This window comes from Mastigoproctus giganteus, chromosome 6, assembly GCF_048544385.1.
Source record: "Mastigoproctus giganteus isolate SK-2022 chromosome 6, ASM4854438v1, whole genome shotgun sequence".
Taxonomy (NCBI): domain Eukaryota; kingdom Metazoa; phylum Arthropoda; class Arachnida; order Uropygi; family Thelyphonidae; genus Mastigoproctus; species Mastigoproctus giganteus.
In genome coordinates, this window is record NC_143580.1 from 126,129,587 (window position 1) to 126,150,467 (window position 20,881).

The following is a 20,881-nucleotide window of genomic DNA, read 5'->3' on the forward strand; positions in this document are numbered from 1 at the left end:
CCAAATCATTTCCCTTTATCCCAATGTGGCTAGGAATCCAGCAGAAGCAGATATCAAACTTGCATTCATAAAGAGAATGTCTCTTCTGCTGAATCCGACAAAGAACTGGATGAGAATTGTGTCTCAGAGATAATAAAGCCTGTAATACACTCAAAGAATCGGAATATATTATTGACCTTTGGAATTGACAAGTTCGAATGTGATCCAAGGCTAGCTCTATAGCATACAGCTCTGCAGTGTATATGCTGGATTCGGGAGGAATCTGCTGAGATATTATAGTGTCCAGAAAGACAGCAGCAGATCCTACGCACGATTCAGACCTCGAGCCGTCTGTGTAAACGGGCAGGAAGTCTGAGTGCTCAGCTTGGTGTGCAGAGTAGAGCTGCTGGTAGACAGATGATGAGGTCTCAGACTTTACCCATTTCTTAAGGGAAAAGTCGCACAGTGGGGGATGAGCATGCCAGGGTGGAAGAGTTTCTTTTGGTGTTTGTGCCACCTTGTCTACCATGATGTTAAACTCTCTGATTAGCTCTTGGACACGAATAACAAAAGGTCGGTTGGCAGTCTGACGGGTATTGTACAAGTTTTCCCAACGTGGCTCAAAAACGGATACCCACGTAGGATGGTCTGGCAGGGATTTCAACTTTAAAGCATAGTTTAAATAAAACTGCTTACGTCGAAGGGATAACGATGGTTCGCTTGCTTCGACGTATAAGCTCTGGACAGGAGATGTTCGAAAAGCTCCAGTAGCGATACGGATAGCCTGATGGTGGACAGGGTCCAGCCATCGGAGGACACTATCTCTAGCTGAGGAGTACACCTGGGACCCGTAGTCCAATTTGGGTCGCACAAGTGCACGGTAAAGCCGCAGCAGGGTGCATCGATCTGCTCCCCAACGCGTTGAGGAGAGAGAGCGGAGAATATTGAGTCCCCTCGTGCATTTTGTACGAAGCCGACGAATATGTTCGAGAAAGGTCAGCTTTTTATCAAACACAAGTCCCAAGAATTTTGTGTCTGACACTACTGGAATAACATTTTGTCCGAGCCTTAATTCAGGTTCAGGATGAAGATTACGCTTGCGACAAAAGTGTACGCAAACGGTCTTCTCCGGCGAGAACCTGAAGCCATTAGCAAGTGCCCAGGAATTAAGACGATCAATGGCTTTCTGCAGTTGTCTTTCAATAACCCTCATGTTGCATGACTGACAAAATATGCTAAAGTCATCAACATAGAGGGCACAGTTTACAGTTGGAGGAAGTTGTTCTGTGATGGAATTGACTTTGATGGCAAAAAGCGTGACACTTAATACTGATCCTTGTGGTACTCCCTCCTCTTGGCTGAAGGGAAGAGAGAGTGAGGATCCCACACGAACTTGGAAAGATCGATTGGCCAAAAAGTTTTTAATAAAAATGGGGAGTTGCCCCCTAAGGCCTAGGCTATGCAGATCTTTTAATATGCCAAATCTCCAAGTTGTGTCATACGCTTTCTCCATGTCAAAGAACACCGACACCAAGTGTTCGCGTTTTAGGAAAGCATCCCGGATGGATGCTTCCAATCTAATAAGATGGTCCAAGGTGGACCGGTTCCTTCGGAAGCCGCACTGGATGTTGGAGAGAAGGTCATTTGTTTCAAGATACCATATTAAACGAGAATTAACCATTCTCTCCAGGATTTTGCACAGACAGCTGGTCAGAGCAATAGGATGATAATTGGTGGTGACTTTTGGATCCTTTCCTGGCTTAGCAAAGGCAAGAACGATTGCCTTTCGCCAGGAATCCGGAAACCGCCCCTCAGTAAAGATTCTGTTATACAGAAGGAGCAGACAATCCATAGATTTTGGTGAAAGATGTTTAACCATTTCATAATGGATGCCATCTGGTCCAACAGCACTTGCTTTGGAAAGAGTGAGGGCTCTTTTTAGTTCCTCTATAGTGAATGCCCCGTTGTAGGGATAGAGGCCCTTGGTCTTAAAATTAAGTGCTTGCTTTTCCTGTTTATGTTTAAGGACCAGGAACTCTGGGGAATACGAAGATGTTGCAGAGATGTTAGAGAATGTTTCCCCAAGAGAATTGGCTATTGCAGTTGGATCTGCAATAGCGCATCCATTATAATCTAGGATTGCAGAAGGGTGGGATGTATATTTTCCCTTCATTTTCCGGATTTTATCCCAGACTACCTTAGAGTTGGTAGACTGGTTAATAGATGATGTAAAACGGATCCACGATTCCTTTTGACTCTGACGACGGATGTAGCGTGCTTTGGCTCGTGCACGTTTGAAGGCTATAAGGTTGTTCGTGGTAGGATATCGGCGAAATATCCGTCACGCTTTGTTTTGAGCCTTTTTTGCTGCTGTGCATTGTGAATTCCACCAAGGTTTAGGAAATGGTGGAAACCGGGCTGATGTTTTTGGGACAGCATTAACAGCTGCTTGGACAACATTTTCTGTGATGTACTTAACTGCATCATTGATAGGCTCTTGACTGACTGTACTAAGATCAAAATTTGCCTGATGTTGGAAGGCAGTCCAGTCAGCCTGATCAATCTTCCACCGTGGTAACCTAAAAGGAAGGCATGGTCTCCCACTGTGTAACAAGGTTATCACAGGGAAGTGATCGCTTCCGTATGGATTCTCCTCCACTTCCCAAGTGAGTGAAGGGAGTAGAGAAGGGGAGCAGATAGAGAGATCAATGGCAGAAAAGGTACGGGTAGGCATGTGGAAGAAGGTGTTTGTTCCAGTATTTAGAAGGGAGAGGTCATTGTCATTCAGCATACGCTCTATGACTCGTCCCCTTCCGTTGATGTTAGCACTACCCCACAGGGTGTTATGTCCGTTAAAATCCCCGAGAATTAAGAAAGGGGGAGGCAGCTGCGTTAGAAGATCTTCAAGGTCTGCCTGGGTGATGTCCGTCCCAGGTGGCAAATAAATAGAGCATATAGTTAATAAAAATCCCACTGAAAGGCGAATTGCAACAGCCTCTATGCTGGTTGTAATTAGCAAGGGCTGCACTGGGGTCTGGTTACCCACAAGGATAGCCACTCCCCCATGTACAGAGCCGTCCGCAATTCTATCCTTTCGAAAAACTGTGATGTTGTGCAGGGTGGGATCATCATTTGCCTTTAGGTATGTCTCCTGCAAGCAACAGCAAACTGGCTTGTGCTTTTGCAGGAGAGACTTGATGTCTTCTATATTTCGCCGGAATCCACGACAATTCCATTGTAGGAATTTAGCCATTATTTTGGCTTGGTGGGTCCATCGGGCGGCTTCCGAGGTGCTGAGGGCTTACTTTTATCAGTCTTGGATTTATCTTTTTTGGGGAAGAATGGACGCTGTCCCGTGTCCATTTCTTCCTCCGCAAAGAGTTCCAAGACTGATTCTTCGGGTACCTCCTTTTGCTCGACATCCATCTTTTCTTGGGAACTAGGGGGGACTTCCCCTTTCTTATTCTTTTCTGTCGTAATTACCTTTGTTAATTGTGGAGCATTAGGAGGTACCGATATAGGAGTGGCAGCTGATTGGTCCTTCTGTGTAGGTTTTTGCGAAGTTAAAAGATACCGCGCGATGGGAGTGAAAGACTCCTTTGGAGGAATGGTCATGTCCGTCTGAGTGCCGACGGAACATCTCCCTGCTACCTTCTGGGCGTAGGTAGGTCTGTTGATATTCAGGGGTTTGACCGATTTCCTTGCCTCCTGGTATGATATATTTAGCTCTGCCTTCAGCCGTTGAATTTCTTTTTCTTCTTTCCACCTCTGGCATGCTCGTGAGTAGGCCGGATGTTCGCCCTCACAGTTAATACAGGTGGGTTTTGCGGCTGAACATGCTGTTGTTTCGTGGTCCTTTGCACCGCATCGAGCGCATGCAAGGACTCCGCGGCAGGCCATTTGAGAGTGTCCATACTTCTGGCATTTAAAACACAGTAAAGGGTTCGGAACGTATGGACGCACTGAACAGTTGATATATCCAGCTTTGATCTCATCAGGAGGTTTAGGAGAGTTAAAAGTCAGGATAACGCTCCTGGTTTTAACTATTTTTCCATCCCTTCGCGCAGTGATTCTCTTGACGGCAGTGACTCCCTGTGGTTTTAATTCGGAGCAGATTTCCTCCTCGGTGACGTCGAGAAGGTCCCACTCCGAAATGACACCTCTCGATGAATTGAGTGTTCTGTGTGGTGTCACCGTTATAGGGATTCCTCCGATTGATGTTACTCGGAGTAGATGTTCGGATTGCCTGTCATTTTTAGTTTCAATTAAGAGGTCTCCAGAGCGGAGCCTCTTAACTGATTTGGGTGAACCTACTAACCCATCTAACCCTTTTTGGATAAAAAAGGGCGACATTTTACCAATCGGTTTTTCACCGGTTGAGTGCATAATCAGGAACCTTGGAACAGGCCCTGATGTTACTTCTGTTCGCTGCCTTTTTGTACTAATAGTACTATCTGGATCGTCGTCAATGTTTGCAGATAGGGACCGGGTTGGGGCCCCTGAAGAAATGAGTTTATCAGGATTCATAGAGTTTATTTAATTGTTCAGTGCCCGGGCTCCCCACCCACCACGGAGCCCAAAGGGACGCCCACTACCCGGCATGCAATAAATGCGCTCGGGAGTGGGACGCCAGGGCTACCCAGACACTATACCCGCACCGCCACCAGCCTGAATCCTGTCCCTCGGACCATGAGGGTAGGGGCGTGGCATTGACACGGTTGACCCTCGCAGGTGAGCCTACTAGCCGATTGATCCTAGCCGGGCCTTCCAGGACCACCCGTCTTGTCGAAGCAGGGGCCAAAGTGGTGTATTGAAGCTGGGCCCCTCAACCACCAGGATCCCCCTTTCCGAATTTCCACGGGTCGCAGCGCACGGCAAACACGCCGGATTCCATTGATGTAAGCCCGGAACCTAGGCTGTGGGCGTTGGATCCCAGTGATACTAGTCTGGAAGTCCAGCAGCGTCACTGGGAGGTCCCCTCACCACGTACAGGTGCCCACGTCGAGGGGCCCTTGAGGAAGCTTTCAGAAGATTAGACTGGTCACAGAAAGGAGTCAATGTGAACGGAGAGTACCTAAACCATTTACGATTTGCAGATGACATTGTGGTCATTAGCCATGATCCCAAAGAATTAGAGGAAAATCTTAATCAGTTATGCACAGCTAGTAAGGATTTTGGACTAAAGATGAATATGGCTAAAACAAAAGTAATGATGAACAAGTATGCCACAGGAAGGGAAATAATGATTGAAGGAGCAGTAATTGAAAAGGTGGAGTCATATACTTATCTGGGACAAGTCATTAGCTGTAATAATGATAAATGGCTGGAAGTCAAGAGAAGAATAAATTTTGGATGGATAGCATTCAGGAAATATAGTCACATACTGAAGAGCAATATCCCAGTTTGTCTGAAACGTAAAATAATGAATCAATGTATACTCCCCACCATGACTTATAGAAGTGAAACTTGGGCACTCACCAAAAGAATGGAAGAGAAGCTGAGAACTACACAGCGAAGAATGGAACGAATCATATTAGGAATCAGACTGTTAGATAAGAAGAGAAACACATGGATTAGGCAACAAACTCAAGTAAAGGACATTCTGATCAAAACTAAAGAACTAAAATGGTCTTGGGCAGGACACATAGCTCGAAGACATGATGACAGATGGACTAAGAAAATAACAGAATGGTATCCAAGATTAGCTAGAAGAAAACCTGGAAGACAAAGGTGGAGATGGATAGATGAAATTAATGAGTTTGTGGGTAGTAAATGGATGGCCAGTGCTCAAAACAGAAGGAACTGGAAAGTTGCTGGAGAGGCCATCATCCTGCAGTGGATTGAAAATGGCTGATGATGATGATAATATAATGCAATTATTACAAGCAATAATTTACAAACAATACTTGATCATTTTTTAAAATGTTGATTGTAACAAGTCACCATAGTGCAATTAAATTAGCGTGGGAGAAAATTTCAATGAGCGTGAGAAACTTTGCTATTCATTTTCAAGCTATCGACTACCATCAGATGAAACATTTTCATTAAATATGCCAAAAATTCAATCTGTATGCGGGTAAAAGAGCGTTATAGTGAGATATTGGTTATAATATAAAAACAGCATTATAGCGAATCAGCATAGAGCAAACCACGTTATAATAAGGGCCTGCTGTACACAATAAGGAAACTAGGACTGTGAAGTTGGGTTTGAATAAGCCAACTATTTTTTTTTTTTTGCACTGGGAATGCCATGACATTGTCTATGTGGAATTTGAGTTAGGGAAGTCAGTTCGAGCTGGCTTTAAGTCTTCCATGACTGCTCTTTCTTGCCCTGGGAGAGAACTTGCTTTCCAGGTTACTGAGTAAAGTATGCCTTATATTTCAGTTTTCTTGTATATATATGGCTATGAATTATTCTATGCAGGAACAGTGACTGAATTTTTAGTAAGCTGCCACTGCTCTACTACTTTGTAACTGACTTTTATTTTTCATTGTTATAGATTAAGTTTTTAACTTCCATTAAAAAAATCACTATGGCACTGCAGCTAGTTTACTAAAGGGATGACATGCAATTTCTTAAGTATGCTCATAGTCCCTATACCTGTAACAATGTATTTCTAAAGATTCTCCCCCTACTCCCAACAACCACTAGTCACGAGTGCAGGGGGTAGGAGAATCTTTCACAATGCATATAGTACATAAAAAAAAAAATGTGAAGGATAGAGAACATAGATTAATTAAATGAGCAACTAAAATCACTGATACATGATATAACTGGTAAAACAAATGACAAGCAAAGCACAGCACACTGGATAGGCAGAAATTGAAAAGTGCTAGACTTTTAAACCTGTTAAATAACATTGCCCACTGATAAGTAATGTAATCAAAAAGTATATAGGTAAAGTGTTATTACCTATACATTTTAATGATTAAAAAATTAAATAGTTAAATATACTCTTAACTAATATTAAAACTTTACAGAGCTCAACTTTAATTCTTTTACAGCCTGCTGGTTGAGAAACGTTGAGGTACTAATGAAGGGCTTCAATTATTAGTATATATTTCTTATAATTTAGAGTCTCACTTGTTTGGTTTTATACTTTCTATAAAAATTTCCTATGCTTTTTAAGTATTCTAATAACGAATAATGAAAATAATAAAAATGCATATCAAATACTAAACAAAGTTAAAAACACAATACCTGAAAAAGGTCTGAAGTAACAATGGATAGCCGAGACCCATACTCAACAACTCCAGTCAAATGTGGATTACTCGTTAAAACATTGTTATACATATCCAAGAAAAACTGAAGTGCATACTGATAAAGGAAATGGACCTATATGAAAAGGAGATAAAAAAAAAAAAAGAAAAAGAAAAAAAAAAGGTAATTTTTTTGTGAAAAAAATTTCACCTACATTAAAGAATCAATACAATGTTTGCAAACGTGGAAAAATTCTAAAAAACCTGGTTATGAATTTTCTGAGTGGGTGTGTGTGTGGGGGGGGGGGAGTAAGATAATATTGTCATGGTGAAATTTTATTTTAATGAATACCATTCAAGTTTATTTTAACCCAGCAGCATCACATGAAGAGGACTTGTCAGGTGTCTCGCAAGAAAAAGTTCAAGATTAATGACTAAACTTTCTCTACCTTCCTAAATATAGATCTGATTTTAGTCAAATTGTTTTTGAAATAATATTTTTATGCTTTACACATGGTATTTGCACAAAAGAAACAAGTCTTTTGGAGCCATTTTTGTAACTTTGTGTTTAGTAGGTGTGTGGACCGAATTGCATTTCATGTTTATAATTTCATTTCACAATCAGATGACTAGCACTCCAGTTCAAGGTTATTTACTGATAACCTTGAACTGGAGCACTTATAATACTGACATTAATAATAAGGATTGCTGCTGCTGTTTAATGTGTTTTACTAAACTAATACTAAAAAGCAATAGCCATTTTTTTTTTTTTTTTTTTTTTTTTATTAAGTAACACCGCTAGAGATGAGTTACCTAAAAAGGAAGCTCTTTATTTTTAATATTACTCACTCACTTTGCATATAAGCATGGTTTCAGCCTATGAATATTTCAAGGCTGTCAATAGGATTTGTTCCCTGCAACTCTTATAATTATTTTTGTATAGTGTTCTGTCAGGTTTTAAAGAGAATAGGTAGTCTACTTTTATTTATTTTTTTAATCTAAAACTACAGAATTGTCTGATAAACTTATAGACTGCATTTGCTTTAGTACATAAAAAATAGTTTTCTTGTCTCGATTATCATTATCATCATTTATTTGAAAAAAGACATTACTGATGATATCTCCAGTCATGAGTACATATCAAGAACTGTAAGAACAAAGGATACACAGTAATGCAAGGAGTTAGAATAAAAGAAATATATATGTACGTAATATATAAAATAAAAAAAAAAGCACGTGTAATTTTGAAATTTTGCACAATTAATGATTTTGTAAACTCTAAAATGGAAGAGCCTAATAGTTTGATCTTTATACTTTACTTTTTTTTTTTTTTTTTTGAGCAGAATTAAGTATCTGCTTCTTTTGACTTGCACAAATCTTCCATGCCCTTATTTCATAACAGAAATGAGAGCATGGACTTTAATATTTAAATTTTGTGCCATTACAGTAAACCCCCGCTATTCGCGGGGGTTACGTTCCTGAGAAATGTCGCGAATACCGAAAATGCGAATACTGAGTTATGGCTCCCATTGTAATAAAGGGGTCCCGTTCCAAAGCATGAAATATATAACAAAAACTAGTCTAAAATTTTGTCTATGTATGTATTATATGTACCTTCATAATATGACTATGTACATAGACAGTACATAGTGAAATGCAAGCATATGGCATTGAAATGAAAATAAGAAACAATTTAATATTAATTGTAATATTTATTAGAAATTTCAAACAAATCTTTCAAACTAGTGCCTTTGCTAGCAAAAAAAACTTATCCCGCCAGTGCTATCACCAGTTTCGCTCAAGTGTTGATAAAGGAGTTTTGCCTTTTCACGAATGATGAGTGAACTTAACGGAATTTTATTTTGGTCTTCTATCCACAGATTTAAAGCGTTTTCCATTTTTTCTAATTTAACATCACGAGTTACACAGCAAATTTTTGAAGCAATTAGCACGTTTTCACGGACAATACGGCGGATTTTTTCTTCCGATTTTTTGATTGATCGTACCGTTGACTCATCGATTTTATAATGTTTTGCCAGTGAGGAGCCACTTTCGCCATTAGAAATTTTGTCTAATAACTCAGTTTTATTCGCTAATGTCATCACCTTCTTATATTTTCACATTTCTCTTGTTATTCGCAGCCGTATTTTTGTACGGGTTAGAAAGAACTTGTCCACAATAAAGTCACTTTCGTCCGTTAACACACTCGAAAAAGTCTTTTTTACACTGCAAAACGGTAGATTTATCACTTTTGTAAGCATATCAATTTATAAATTGATAAATTTATCAATTTAATTTATAAGCATATAAATTAAAAGCAAACGACGAAAACTTCTATTGCAAGCGCATAACACATACTGAACCAGGATTAGCGAAAAACATCCACGCTCGCGATTTTTTCACCCCTCTCCCCCCACCCACCCACTGAGTGCTGTTTTGACCAGGAAAGATAATTTTAGCATGCCCATGTTTTTTTATGGCGGATAATATTCACGGTGCTTTAAAATTCACATTTTTTTAGGTTTCATTTTATATTAAATCAGTGATCGTGAATACGCGAAACCGCGAATAGCGGGGGTTTACTGTATTAATTTATAAACTGGAAAATGTAGGAAACTAATACTTTAATGCTTATATTTTATGTTTGAAGTTCCTTCTTATTTTGAGTGGAAAAATAAAAGTTTTGTTTCATTGAAGATGACATGTAATAAAAAACAATTTTAATATTTAAAAATTCAATTAAAAAACATAAGTCTCATATAATAATAAAACCAAACTATCCACAAAAGGTCAAACATTGGTACTGCAATAAAAATTTTGAAAGGCCTGGCACACTGTTGTTTTGTTACTGTTTGGGGCTTGCCTGCTAATGGGTTAAAATAACCATTTCCACTTAATTTAGTATTGTTAAAAGTAATTAAGAACTTATTAGAACAATAAATTCTTAAGTACTGATTTCTGCTTTAGTTTATTTAAGTACTGATTTTAAAATTAGCAAAAAATAAAATGTAAAATAACACAACATATTTAAAACTAACTATATTTATATAGAAATATTCATGCAACTGTTTCACATGTTCACCATTTTATGCAACATAGACCAGTAATCCTGACAGACAATTTGGTAAAGAAAATAAGAAGAAATTTTAAAATTATGAACTTACCGATACAATCAAAGTTTTTTTTCCGCCTCAAAAAAGACAGAGCAAGAAATATGTTACAATGGTAAGATGGAAGGGGGAGGTGGTCAGAATAAGTGCAATAATAAAGATTGGAGAATTGAATTGAAGAAAAACTTTTATTGAATCAAAAAGAAAAATAAATTTGATTTCACAAACAAGTTTTCTGCAGTTCTAGAATACAAGCAGAAATGAAGAAAAATAAGAATGTAACATAAAGCAAAGGGAACTAAATTAAATAAATACATTAGCGAACATAATTTAGCAAGCATGGTCAAAAATATGATCTATACTGTGAGAGATCAAAACAGATACAGGACGATTCAAAATTCACACAATCCAATTATTAATAAGTAAAAATTTATTAATTCTTTTATTATCATAAATGAAGTAATTATTATAATTATAATACGTAACTGCAAAAAAAATATTACATATTGAAAATGCCCAGCTTCTTGAACAGAAACATGGGCTCTTTTCATCATATTCGATACTTTTTTGTAATTCTTCAAAGTTTAGTTCACAATTTCACTCTGTGTACTGGGCTTTTGAGTTCCTCCAATGTGGTATGGATGAGGTTGTGTATATGTAAATCACTGTTCTGCATTGGGGGGGGGACAGTACAATATTGCCACCAATGTGGTTTTCTGCATATGGTAACTAAATTAAACTAGTTGTACGGGATAACAACACAAGGGCTGCCAGGGTGAAATTATGTCCGTCTAATGGTTATGTAGAAAGAAGAAACTTTATAATCAATGATCATATGATATGGTATATTCCACTCTGATTCTAGTAAGTACAAAGTTCTTCTATGAAAGCATCATCTCCAAAAAGGTGGGATGAAATCTGTGATGGTTGTACATTTAATAAGCAAATTTTTATTTAATTAATTTAGAGATAGGGAGGTCATAATTCCGCTGTATAAGACAGTTGTTAGACCACATTTGGAATACTGTGTTCTAGTATGGAGATCTCATCTGAAAAAAAGACATGGAGCTTCTTGAAAGTGCAAAGAGGGCAACTTGAATGGTGAGATAGGCAGAAAGATTATCGTATTAGGAATGACTGATTATGGGGGCTACAGAGCTTGGCAATCAGGCACCTCAGAGGTGACCTGATTGAAGTTTATAAGGCTCTGAGAGAGAGTAGTAAAATGAATGAAGCTGGAATTCTCATTGTTATAAAGAATTCCAGAACTAGGGGTCATTTGTATTTTCTTATCTACTTTTTTTTTTTTTTTTTTTGTCAGTGTAGCAAAAGCCTATGCACTGTATGGTGAATACTATACTACTGTTATTTTGAAGTGCCTGTAAAGTATGAGTGGAAAGTTACAAGATGGGGCAGTCTACTATGAAATGATGAGCATTCAGTTGTACATGAAAATATGAGCAATCAGGAGGATAGCAATTTATTAGGAAGTACAGGTGAACAAGGTGTGTGTGTGTGTGTGTGTGTGTGTGTGTGCACGCGCGTGTGTGTGTGTGTGCACGCGCGTGTGTGTGTGTGTGCACGCGCGTGTGTGTGTGTGTGTGTGTGTGTATCTGTGTTTATCAGTTATGTCACAAGGCAGAGCTTCATAGATTGGATCTCAATTCATCAGATCGAGTTTATTACTGGGTACGGTAACCCCCTCTCCAGATCAATGATCAGCTATTATGCTTTATGAATAACCAGTTTATAGCCAGTAAACAGCACTTGAAATGTGAAGCGTAGCACATGGTTGTTTAGCTGCTGTGTCAGAATGCCCTGGGATGTAACAGAATATTATGGTTTGGTTGAATTAAATGCAAGCAAGTAGCAAAGAGTGTATTCATTTTACTATAGGAGAGAAGGTATTGCTTCTTATTGCTGAGAAGCAATAGTGATATATACCGACTCTCCCAGTGCTTCTGAGCTCTGAGAGAGTCAGTTAAGGCAGGCATGACAAAGTCCAATAATCTTATCCAGGGATAGGTTGATAGCACAGAGCTCAGCATGGAATACAGTGCATGATATTGGAAATTAAAACAAAATCATGAAAGAGGGGAAGATGGTGGTGCCTACTAGTTTATCAGTTGTTGATCCCAGATTTTGCAAGCCTCCCAATTGGAAAGAAAATAAGGAACACGTAACTACGTGATGGGGGGGCAGTCAGATAAGGTATTCTTTCCCCAGTGTTGAAATAATCATCACAAACTGCAGAGGTGGTAGGTCCGGTGATGTTAAGTCCTGATTAAGACACTGCACAATTCAAAGTTTCATAGCCTGGGTAAGTTCCTCGATTCTAAGTGGAACAGGCTGGTTTTTGTTTAGTTTAATCAAAATCAGTATTGTACATTGATCTCCAGTTATAATGGGACAAGTGAGGATTTTTTTAAGCATATGGCAACAACAGTGCTTTCCTGTAGCAGTGTAATGGAGGATCACATGCTTCAATGTAACTGTCAACTAAAATCTGAAAGTCCTAGGGAGATTCTCAGAACACTGCGTTGAATGGCTCATAATCGCTTTAATGTACTTTTCCTTGTGGAATCATAAAATTCTGATCCATAGTCTAAGAGTGACCTGATCACAGCTCTCTGTAGAGATGAAGTAGGGTATAAAACAGCACTCCATGATAGGGAAGAAACAGATCAGATTATATTTAATTTCTTTAAAAAAAAAAAGGTTTGAAGGAAAGTTACATGGGCTCAGAAGTTCAATTTCCTAGCTTGTATTTACACAAAAATTGAACAGTAGGGATAAATGGAATAAGTACATTATTGATCTGTAGTTTAGAAAAGGCAGTAGTTTTAAAAAGTTAATGGTGGTGGATTTCTGTTCAGTTAGCTAGTAGACATTGCGTAAGGTCCAGGAGTCCATTTTGGCTATAGTAAGTGGGTGCTCATTCTCTGTGACTAACAGGAGATAGCAAGATTGTCTGTATACATGCACACCCACCTAAAAGTTTGGAATCAGAGCATATGACATCAGTTTTCATTAATTTTTTTGAAACTAGCTGACTATGTAAGATTTGATATAAAAAACATACTACAAAGTATTTTAAGATTTTTTTATGAAGCAGTGAAAAATTTACAGCAAAAGCTATTGAAACGATTAACATTAACATTTATAATTTTTCATCAAAATATCCTTCATGAAATTTTATCAGTGCTTTACATAGATGTAGCATTCTGGCGATTAATTTTATAATAGTATCTTGACTAACATTATTCCAAGTAAACTGCAAGGTTTTCCATCAATTTTGTGAAGATGGGGAGACTTTGTGGACTTAACGGCCCCATAAAAGCTCTATTGAGTTTAAGTCATTGGTCATTTTAAGTGATTGGGGTGGCCATAACATAATTTGTAATACACGTTCCTGTTGTTTAGATGCTAGAAAGTCCCAGCACAGCTTAGAGCTGCACTTTGGATGACTGTCTTGTTGTAATATATATATACAGGGTGTTTCAGTTAAACGTTTCAGAACTTCTAAGAGGGGTAGGGTACATCCTGACAACTCGAAATCATATAGCAATGTGGGGTCGGAAATGCTTTCCTGAAGCGGTGTACACAGAAGCACCATAAAGAAAAGAGACCGTAAGTGAGAAATCGTTTTAATAATACATGAAAAGAAGCAAAAGGTACATGGATTAAAGTAAGTGTTCGAAGTTTCTTCCACGGGCTACAATGCACGCCTCACATCTCCGACGCATGGACATCCGAACATTGTGGAATACTCCAGGCGAATTTCGAATTTCTTCGGCAGCTACTGCGATTCTTGCAACCAGCTCCTCAGCATTGTCAACAGGGGTGTCATAAACTAGCGATTTCATATGACCCCCAGAAATAAAAATCAAGACATGATAGGTCGGGTGACCGAGCAGGCCAACGCACGGGACTACCACGTCCGATCCACTGTTGACCAAATGTGACATCCAGGTAGTTACGAACATCTCCGCTATAATGGGCAGGGGCTCCATCGTGTTGGAACCACATTGTCTGTTGCGTCGATGCAGAAATCTGTTCTCTCTCAAAAGTTGTGGCAATACTTGCTGCAGAAAGATCAAGTAGATAGGTCCGGTTAGACCTATCTACTTGATAATCCATGTACCTACGGTAATCCATGTACCTTTTGCTTCTTTTCATGTATTATTAAAACGATTTCTCACTTACGGTCTCTTTTCTTTATGGTGCTTCTGTGTACAACACCGCTTCAGGAAAGCATTTCCGACCCCACATTGCTATATGATTTCGAGTTGTCAGGATGTACCCTACCCCTCTTAGAAGTTCTGAAACGTTTAACTGAAACACCCTGTATAGACAAACGTATTTGATCACTGTATTGAGTAGGTTTGCTGACATGTCAAGTATAATTACAATAGAATAAATTGAGAATGCCTGCAAAGTAAAAGCAGCTTACCTGAAATTAAATGAAATTAAGATTAACTTAAGAATAACATAAAAATAATTAAGTTAGTTATAATTAACTAACTTAATTATTTTTAAGTTAAGTTAATTATTAAATAGTTAGTCCTAAGACCATTTTAGGTCTTAGGACTAACTACATCTTCAAAGGGTGAGCAGCCAAAACCGTAGGAGCCACTGCAATAAGCAAGGTCTGTGTTTCTGTTATGATGTATACGTATGAAACATATACATCATAATCAACCCAACAAAGGCCAAAAAAGGGAGGAATAAAAAGCCTCTGTCATGTCTCACAGTGTAGAAAGCTTGTGCCCACAGATTTGTTTATCACGGGGATGTTTTGTCCTACTTACTATTTTGTCGTCTTTATGATTATTTTTATTTTCTTTTTATATTTCTTCACTGACATTGTTCAGTCCAATATTTGCAATAACAATACCAACTTAAACACATGTGGCATATGTCCAGTCCTGTATATTCCCTGTATATAATTAAGAAACTAAAAATCATATTAAAACAACAAAAAATACTCTACAGATACTAAGAAGTGCAGCTCACCTGATGCAACCCCTCTAGTGTAAAATAGATGCTGCTACAGGCTTGAGAAAGAGGGAGATATTGCTGAGACACCATCTCAACTTCTGCCATCACTTTATCCGTTTCTTCCACTTTGCGAGAAATCTCAGAAGCTTCATTTTTAAGTTTTTCAAGTGTACTTATTACACTAAAAGTATAATTTTATAATAGTTAAAAGGAATGATTAACTTCAAATTTTAAGTATTAAATGATATTCCAATGAAAAAGTGAGGTCACATTAAGCTTCAATACTTAATAAAAATTCAGAGCCAAAGCCTACGATTGTGGTAAAATTTAAGATATATAAGTTAGTACAAATGCATTGTGTTTCTATGCAGTAAAGTAACTGAAGTCATTATATAGTGGCATCATTGTTGTTGTTGTTGTCATTAGGTTTAGCAACACAAGGGCTACTGAGGCTGAATTGTGCCTGTTCATATTTCATTTGCATGACCATAATGTCACAGTTGTTAAATTATATGCTCCTGTATAGGCTAACTTTTTAAATAGATTAAAAGTTATTCTATACTTGATTCATTTCCTAAGAATTGAGATAAATCATGTGAGATATTCAACATGGAGAGCGACTAAAAAGTTTGACTGGATGGTTGAATGTAAGGGACAATCAACCAGAAAAAGACAGACCATAAGTTCACCGTGACAGGATGAGCACTGGGGTGGGTTTTTTCCCAAGAATAGGAAGAGATGAGTATGATGAGTGTGTCTAATTCTGAGTCTTTCTAATACCACTTGCTCTCATCTATTTCATCGGAAGTCAGACAGCCACACCTTTGGATCTCATTTTATCTGGTACAGCTGATTGTTGGTGTTACATTTCCAGATCTGTGAACATTTATTGTAGCATGCTTTGCGAATGACAGACTTATAGCCAGCATAAGGAACTTGAGGATGCTGGGAGAGAGTGGGTTAATGATGTTTAGTGGCAAGGTTAACACTTTCATTTCCCGGAATGTCAGTATGGTCAAGGAGCAGGCAAAAAATGATTGACTGATTGGACATGCAGCATGAGAATAGCTAGGAATGAATATATTTCAAGAAAGGATGACAATATGAGAAATTCTTCCTTATGGCAGAGACAGCACTGTGGGAGTTGGTGTAAATAATGGCAGGTGATATGGAAAACTCAATAATCTTAATTCAGCAGTGAAGATGCTACATGCTAATGTGGGTGTAAGAGCATATGAAGGAAAAATGGCCACAGCACCTACCATACTGTTAGTTTTCAATTCATCAGTATATAAATTTAACAGGCATGAGAATTCAGAGTAGCATGAACTAAATGATCTGATATTACAAGGAGATACAGTATTCTTACCCCAATGGAGAAAATGCATATTGTGAGAGATAGAAACATATGTTCAAGGTGGAAAAGGCACAGTTGTTTTGAAAAATATCATTTAAATTGATATTCCAACTCTGAACAAGCTCTTTGATCCTGACTGAGGTGGTCAATTTTCATTTGGCTTACTCTTACAGAAGGAATCCCACCGAGTATATCTAAAAACTGTAATATATTGTAAATTTTAACTTCATAATCTTTATAAAGTTCAAATTTTACTGAAATTATGGTCACTACAAGATCCACTTCGAGACTCAAACGGAAATGCCTGTGGGCATTTCTGGTGTGAGTCGCAAACATCAACGTTTGTACAACCTATGGCATGTATTCTAAGGCTAGTCTAGTAGACAGACCTAGCTCATCTGGTGACTCTTTTCTTTGCAACTGATGTAAGGAGTGTATCAATCTCAAATTACAAATAACTGCTCATTGGTGAGGGGCAGAATGGGCAATTTTGATCCATGCTCATCTGATGATATGGGTCAAAGTAATGCTTGCACTCACCTTAAGAGATCTGTTTGTTGCCACAACAGCCAACATTCATAATATTCTGAGGGAAGCAATGTTTCAAATGAGAAGAAAGATATATAGCTTGGGATACAACCCTAAATAAGTTGAAGGAGTGTGTCAGGGTAGTAAACTATAGAAGATTACTTAGTCTCCAATGTGTCTACAGTAATGTCAGGAGTGTTGCCAATAAAATGACTGAATTTGAACTCTTGTTTAGGACAACTAATGTTGATATAATAGGCATTACAAGCTAACAGAAATGTGGTGTTACCTGGAAATAGCATTAGCATTAGTAGAGGCATTTGATGCAAGAAAGCAAGCTTATGCAGCATCAGCCAAAAAAAAAAAAAAAAAAAAACCCCACTTCCACTTCACCACTCTGTTCGTTCAAAATACCTGTCCAGCTGAGCCTTAAACTTATTTAGGCTATCAACCTCCACCACAAGGGATGGAAGTCTGTTCCACCAACCAACCACCCGCTGGCTAAAGGCAAATTTCCGCACGTCTATCCTACATCTGTCTTTCCTCAATTTGAATTTATGCCCTCTCAGGTGATTTTTCTGAGCTAGAGGAAGAATCCCATCAGCATTGAGCATGCTTAAACCATTCAAGGCTTTATACACCTCTATCAGATCACCTCGCTGGTGCCTAGTCTCCAGACACTGTAATTTGCAAAACTTAAGCCTTTCTTCGTAAGAGCACCCCACCCCTTTGTTCCATTCACTAATCTTGTTGCCCTTCTCTGTACTCGTTCCAGCAGCTCTACATCCTTTTTGAAATGAAGCCTCCAGACCTGTATACAGTACTCTAGGTGTGGCCTGACCATCGCCTTATACAATGGAATAATCACCTCCTTATCCCTGCTGGAAAAATTCCTGTATATCATTGACAATACTCCATGAGTTACTCTTGCAGCCCGTCTGCACTGCTCAGAGAACTTCATATCTGCCTGCACAACCACCCCCAAGTCCCTTTCATTCTCTACCACTGTCAGTGTAGTACCACAGAGTTGATACGTTGCTCTGGGGTTGCTGTTTCCCATGTGTAGTACTTTACATTTGTCAATGTTAAACTTCATTTGCCACCTCTCAGCCCAATCTGCTCAACCTTTCCTGTTGCAGCAGCATAGTGTCAGTAGTGTCCTTGACAACCCTGCCAACCTTTGTATCGTCTGCAAACTTGGACATTAAGCCCGATATACCATCATCAATATCATTTATAAATACAGAAAACAATAATGGACCCAACACTAAGCCCTGAGGGACTCCACTAATAACATCAGTCCACGATGAGCAGTGTCCATTGATTACCACTCTCTGTCTTCTCCCCCTCAACCACCCCTTTATCCATAGCAGCAATTTGCCTCCAATGTCACACTGCTCCAATTTGTGTAGCAGTCTTCCATGTGCAACAGTATCAAAAGCCTTTCTAAGATCCAAGTATATAATATCAAAGTTATTCCCTGCATCCAGTTCTTTTGTGACTGCATCATAGTATCCAATCAAGTTGGTCAGGCAAGACTTCCCCTTAACAAAACCATGCTGTGTCTGAGCTATAACTGAAGTCTTGTCTAAATGAAATAGGTGATGATGAGTTCCACTACGGTATGTATAATGTATCTAGGAGAGATACAAGGGATGGAGGGGTCACACTTCTTATCAAAAGCAGCCTGAATGCAATAAGAGCTTTTGCTGAGTCTGAAGTTACATCTGCCAACATAGAATCTGTGTGGTGTCAAGCATGCCCACCACATTTGGAATATTGTGTTCCAAATGGGTGACTTAAATCTGCCCTAGATTAATGGGCATAAGTGGGAGGGAAACTCACCAGGGGGGAAAAAACGTTCTTAATTAAACTAGATTATTATTTGTAACAGCATGTTAGAGAAAGTACTAGGGGTGAGAATATTCTTGACCTCATCATTATTAATGATTCAGATGATATCACAGAGCTTAAAGTACAGGAACCATTGTCAGGAAGTGATCATGAAATCATCACCCGGAAGCTGAAGAAAGATGTTGCAGTAGTTAAAGGTAAAGGCATGGGTTTTAACTTCAGAAGAGGGAACTCTGACAGTTTTAGGCACTATATGGAAAGCTTTTCTGAAGAAAGACCTTTCATGGTGAGAAATGGCAAGTGAGTGAGTCTGAGCCATATGAAATTATTGACGTCGTAATTACAGATGATTGTTTATTAGAAAACTGTTCATGTTTGAGCATAAAGGCAAGTAAGGTTCCCTTAGTTGATGACATATACCCTGTATTTATGAGAGGACGTGCGAGGGAGTGTATTGAACCATTGAGGTTAATTATGAAGGCATCTTTAGATGCAGGAGAAATTCCTTTGGACTGGAGAAGTGCCAATGTATCTAAAATACATAAAAGCGGTTCTAAGAGTGAAGTTGGTAAATACAGACCACTTAGTTTGACTTCGGTGGTAGGAAAGATCTTAGAGACAGTGATTAAGAGTGCAATCTAGGCACATTTAGATAGATATAAATTTTTCTGAAGGGCACACAACATAGCTTTGTTAAGGGTGAATCATGCTTAACTAATTTAGTAGGCTATTTTGACAGAGTCACTCATGAGCTGGATTGAGGGAATTTATTTGGATTTTAGCAAAGCATTTAACTCAGTACCCCATGAGAGATTGCTGTATAAGCTTGAACAGGTTGGGATTACTGGTGAGATTCTAAGATGGATTGCTGAGTGGCTGCATAATGGAAGGCAGAGGGTTGTGATTAATATATATTCCTCAAGGATCAGTTCTTGGACCACTGCTGTTTCTCATATTCGTAAATGACATCAATGAAGGGATAAAAGGTGTAATGTCAAAATTTTCAGATGATGTTTTTTTTTTTTTTTTTTTTTTTTTTAGGAGCATTAGCAACTAAGGCCATATTGCTCCGGGATATGCGGTGGTCATTCCTTGACCTTTCCGCATCCTCCGTATTTGGTGGTGACGGGCTCAAACCCCGGTCTAATCAAGAAGCGTGCGCTACGCACTGCTGCTCCTTCCCACCTGGCTACGGAGGCGCCTTTCAGATGATGTAAAGATTGGTAGAGTCGTTAAAGATAAGTGCCAAGCAGCGGTCCTTCAAAATGAGTTGATCAGACTTCAAAGATGGTCAGAAAAGTGGAAGCTATGTTTTAATGCTGCTAAATGCAAGATCTTACACTTGGGGAATAGCAACCTACAAATAAATTATACATTTTGTGGGGTTGGATTAAAAACAGTAGAGGAGGAAAGGGATTTGGGAGTTACAATACAGGCAGATAAGATATTTTCTGAACAGTGCATACAGGGAGCCAGGAAAGCCCAGTGTCCTATCAATGATTTATCGAATGCTATTCTGTAGAGATAGGTGATAATCCCAATATATAAGGCAATTGTAAAACCACATTTAGAATACTGTGCTTAAAATATGGAGACTTCAACTGAACAAAGACATTGAGCAACAAATGGAAGGTGCTGTCACAGAGGAGAATGGACATGCCTGCACAAAGCTCCACTTGATACTAAACAGCAGACAGTGAACTGACTTTGAAGATTTTTTTTTATTCCTTTTCCTGCTTTCAACTATTGATTTTGAACATCTCAGCTCACTTACAGATAATCAGTAATACTCAAGAAAGGTTATTAATTGTACTATAGTTAGTCTATTTTTGGATTTTTTAACCTGCTCTTG

The 20,881-nt window shown here is 38.6% G+C and overlaps 1 protein-coding gene across 2 annotated transcripts in view; it reads right to left on the reverse strand.

The window, feature by feature from the left end:
* Positions 1-20,881, reverse strand: part of Dhc64C (dynein heavy chain, cytoplasmic) — a 1,460,071-nt gene that overhangs the window by 257,242 nt on the left and 1,181,948 nt on the right. For both annotated transcript variants that reach the window (XM_090376486.1, XM_090376487.1), the window contains exons 73-74: positions 15,306-15,471; positions 7,181-7,315 (exon numbers count right to left, since the gene is read on the reverse strand). In XM_090376486.1, coding sequence (XP_090232612.1) covers positions 7,181-7,315; positions 15,306-15,471 — 301 coding nt within the window. The remainder of the gene's footprint in view (positions 1-7,180; positions 7,316-15,305; positions 15,472-20,881) is intronic.